The sequence below is a fragment of the Nanorana parkeri genome, unplaced genomic scaffold (genome assembly GCF_000935625.1).
Source record: "Nanorana parkeri isolate BGI_ZX_2015 unplaced genomic scaffold, ASM93562v1 scaffold1590, whole genome shotgun sequence".
Taxonomy (NCBI): domain Eukaryota; kingdom Metazoa; phylum Chordata; class Amphibia; order Anura; family Dicroglossidae; genus Nanorana; species Nanorana parkeri.
In genome coordinates this window covers 351,989-355,738 of record NW_017307858.1, presented here as the reverse complement: position 1 = coordinate 355,738, position 3,750 = coordinate 351,989, and the positions used below count along the sequence as shown (strand labels likewise).

The 3,750-nt window shown below is 49.3% G+C and overlaps 1 protein-coding gene across 1 annotated transcript in view; it reads left to right on the top strand.

Annotated features, from left to right (window-relative positions):
• The first annotated feature begins 3,468 nt into the window (after nt 1-3,468).
• The window catches only part of SLC7A10 (solute carrier family 7 member 10), a 19,608-nt gene continuing 19,326 nt past the window's right edge, over nt 3,469-3,750 (top strand). Inside the window, exon 1 of the mRNA XM_018570750.1 lies at nt 3,469-3,550. Coding sequence (XP_018426252.1) covers nt 3,469-3,550 — 82 coding nt within the window. The remainder of the gene's footprint in view (nt 3,551-3,750) is intronic.

The following is a 3,750-nucleotide window of genomic DNA, read 5'->3' as shown; positions in this document are numbered from 1 at the left end:
CTCTGTAGCTGCTGCCTGTTGATCTCGGGGTGTGCGGCTTCTCTCTCTCTGTCCTTTCTTCACTCTCCTAGATTTTTAGATCAAATACATTTTTCATAAGAGGCTACATGCATGGTGACGGTGATGTTCCTTAGTCTGGCTCTCTCGTAGGGATTATGCTGTGCGCAATTTGGTTTGCACCAAGTATTATATTTTTGCTTTGTATAGTAATATTCAATTATTTTGTAAATATGTTTTATTTATTTATTATTGTTTTCTTGTATATAAGTTGTTGTTTGTAAGAATTTTCAATAAACAAAATTAGCCCCTCATAATGGGCACAGCAGGTATACAGACCCGGGAACTCCTCATAATGGGCACAGCAGGTGTACAGACCCGGGAACTCAGCACAGGGATGGTGGGAGCCCCTCATAATGGGCACAGCAGGTGTATGGACAGAGGAACTCAGTACAGAGATGGTGGGTGTTCCTCATAATGGGCACAGATCAGAGATCTTGGCTGCTAGACCGGTCCCTGCAGCCTTTTATCCCCTAGGCTGCAGCACTCGCTGTCGGCTTTTTAAGATTGCAGAATGACGCAAATACACAACAGAGACACCAAAATCGCTGACAGTCATCTTGGTGTCACCCCCTCTAAAAAGTCGGGCACTCAGTCATGGACCGAGAGCCTGACAGTGTCAGGAGAGAGGAGGGGATCCGGCGGCATACCTCATCCTGCCGGGTGAACGTCCCCTCCTCTCTCTGCCGGCGTCCATCACCAAGATGGCCACCGGCAGGCATCAATCAGATGGCCGCGCATGCGCGATGACGACACCCGGCCTCGAGACGCCCCTGCATGATACATAAATACCCGTCCATGATACACGGGGTCACATCTCCATCCTATGACATGTATCCCGGTTCGGGAGTCTCTGCGACAAGTGTCAATGATCGGGTCTTGCTATGACTAATGAGGAAATGAATTGAATTCCATGATTCTGAATCTCTCCAGCAATGAATCTCCCGGTGTGCGACTGCCTGAGGTGCCGCGTGTGTCGGGATCCTCTGGCAGTCACCGGCCAGCTAAATTAGGACCCCACCTCCCACATAGCCAGCTAAATTAGGACCCCACCTCCCACATAGCGCAAGCATCGGGGCATTTTGGCAAGTACAAGTACTTGTCAAAATGCCCTGTTTTTTTCCGCCCTCACCCTGCAGCGGCCGCCTGACTTGCCTTGCGGTAGCGCCGGGCCTGTACGGGAGGGGTGTATAATGACACGGGCCGCGGTATCAGCGACCTGAACCAAATGTTTCATGTGATTTGTGAGATGAGGCCGGTGCGGAGTTCGGAGGGATGATGGGATATCCGCAGCCGTGTGATACATATGAACCGTCACCCCGGAAAATAATCACCTTCAATTACAGGGTACGGCGGGGACACTTTAATATCCTCTTCCGATCACAAATCCTGACACTGAGGACGCTGAGATTTTGGTACTAAATAAGGGAATAATTAAAGCTGAACTCCGGGGAAACAGCTCAATGCACAGATGATGAGATCCGTATATGGGAGCTGGATTTCATTGCCAATTATGTATTTCTGTCCATCCAGTGCTAAGATTTACTCAGTTCTGACCCACACCACAGGCCTCTCTTGCAGAACAGGAGACCCAATTCTCTTCTGTAGTTCAGTAACACTTGCAGGTCTTGGCCCTTCCCCCCAGCCTGTGATTGGACAGTGAAAGGAGAAGCAGCAAGCTGATACTCCCTATCACTCTGTCCTCCCCTCCTATCAGATTGCTCCTTGTCTGGAAGGACAGGCGACCTGATTTTTCTCTGCTTCAGTTCAGTAACAGCTACAGGTCTTGTCCCACCCCCAGCCTGTGATTGGACAGTAAAAGCTTTTGCTGCAATATTCACCTTTAATCCAGAGGTTTTCCCCTGCGGTGGCCAGCATCATTCGACATACTTCTTCTGAGCCCAGGTCATCCTGGACCCACCCCCAGTCTTTGATTGGGCTGTGAAAGGAGAAGCAGCAGACTGATGAGCTCATCTCTCTTACATTCTGCTCTTTCCTCCTATCAACATGCTCCTTGCACTGCAGAACACTTAACTGGCCCCTTGTGCTGCTTCTCCCTCCCTCAGTCTGGGTTCTGCTGTACAGGGACTGTATGTGCAGCAGAGGTGACCCCAGGCTTGGTATAATCCAATAAATGAAAGGGGTGGTGTCAGGACAGTCAGGCTGGGGAGGAACGTGCTAGATGATGCTGGACCTCATCCAGCCAGGAAATGTGGTTCCATATGACTTGCTGCAGCTTTTAATGCACATTATGAGACATTCGCAGTGACATCAGAGGAAGAGGAGAGGAGATAGAAGACTGAAGGGAAGGACGGAGGTCACATAGAAGACTGAAGGGAAGGACGGAGGTCAGATAGAAGACTGAGGGGAAGGATGGAGGTCTGATAGTAGACTGAAGGGAAGGATGGAGGTCAGATAGAAGGCTGAAGGGAAGGACGGAGGTCAGATAGAAGACTGAAGGGAAGGATGGAGGTCAGATATAAGACTGAAGGGAAGGACGGAGGTCAGATAGAAGACTGTAGGGAATGCCAGAGGTCACATAGAAGACTGAAGGGAAGGACGGAGGTCAGATAGAAGACTGAAGGGAATGCCGGAGGTCACATAGAAGACTGAAGGTGAGGACGGAGGTCAGATAGAAGACTGAAGGGAAGGACGGAGGTCTGATAGTAGACTGAAGGGAAGGATGGAGGTCAGATAGAAGGCTGAAGGGAAGGACGGAGGTCAGATAGAAGACAGAAGGTGAGGACGGAGGTCAGATAGAAGACTGAAGGGAAGGACAGAGGTCTGATAGTAGACTGAAGGGAAGGATGGAGGTCAGATAGAAGGCTGAAGGGAAGGACAGAGGTCTGATAGTAGACTGAAGGGAAGGCCGGAGGTCAGATATAAGACTGACGGGAAGGACGGAGGTCAGATAGAAGACTGAAGGGAAGGACGGAGGTCACATAGAAGACTGAAGGGGAGGACGGAGGTCAGATAGAAGACTGAAGGGAAGGACGGAGGTCAGATAGAAGACTGAAGGGAAGGACAGAGTTCAGCTTTAAGTACCAGCGGCTTGCAGGTCTCTGTAATGTTACAGCTCCTGCTGACCCCTTTATGTAAAATTACTAAATCCCTCCACTTGTTACTATTGATTTGCTCGGCGTTTATTACCACAAGCGAAGGGAGAGATTAGAGGGGATGAAGTGTAAATGAAACCAGTGATTGGGCGGCGGCCATGTTGTATATCCCGATTTACTACAAGAAGAATGTTAATAATGTCCCAGTGAAGTGCTGACACTCCGGCACAGAACAATGCCCCTCACATCGCCGCTCCGCTAATCCCAATCAGGCCAAAGGTCGGAAACTCTATTTCCAGCCGGATGCCCCAGAGAGGGCCATGGCCGCGTCTGGCGTGAATCTAAGCGCGCGGCGATGGAAGCTGGCGCTAAACGGACTCACTACACCGCCCCAATACTAGCACGTGGTGCTCGAGTCAGCAAAGATCAGCTTCCATGTAAAGCCACTTCTGTGACATTCAGTCTAGAAAATAATTCAAATGTGTCCAAAAACACAAACTGACCAGGAATAAAAATATCAACACGAGTAACAAAATATTATGTGGGGAAGTGCGAATATACTCAGTAAACCATAGATAGATAATAACCAACTCTCTATCTATCTATCTATCTATCTATCAATCTATCATCTCTCTCT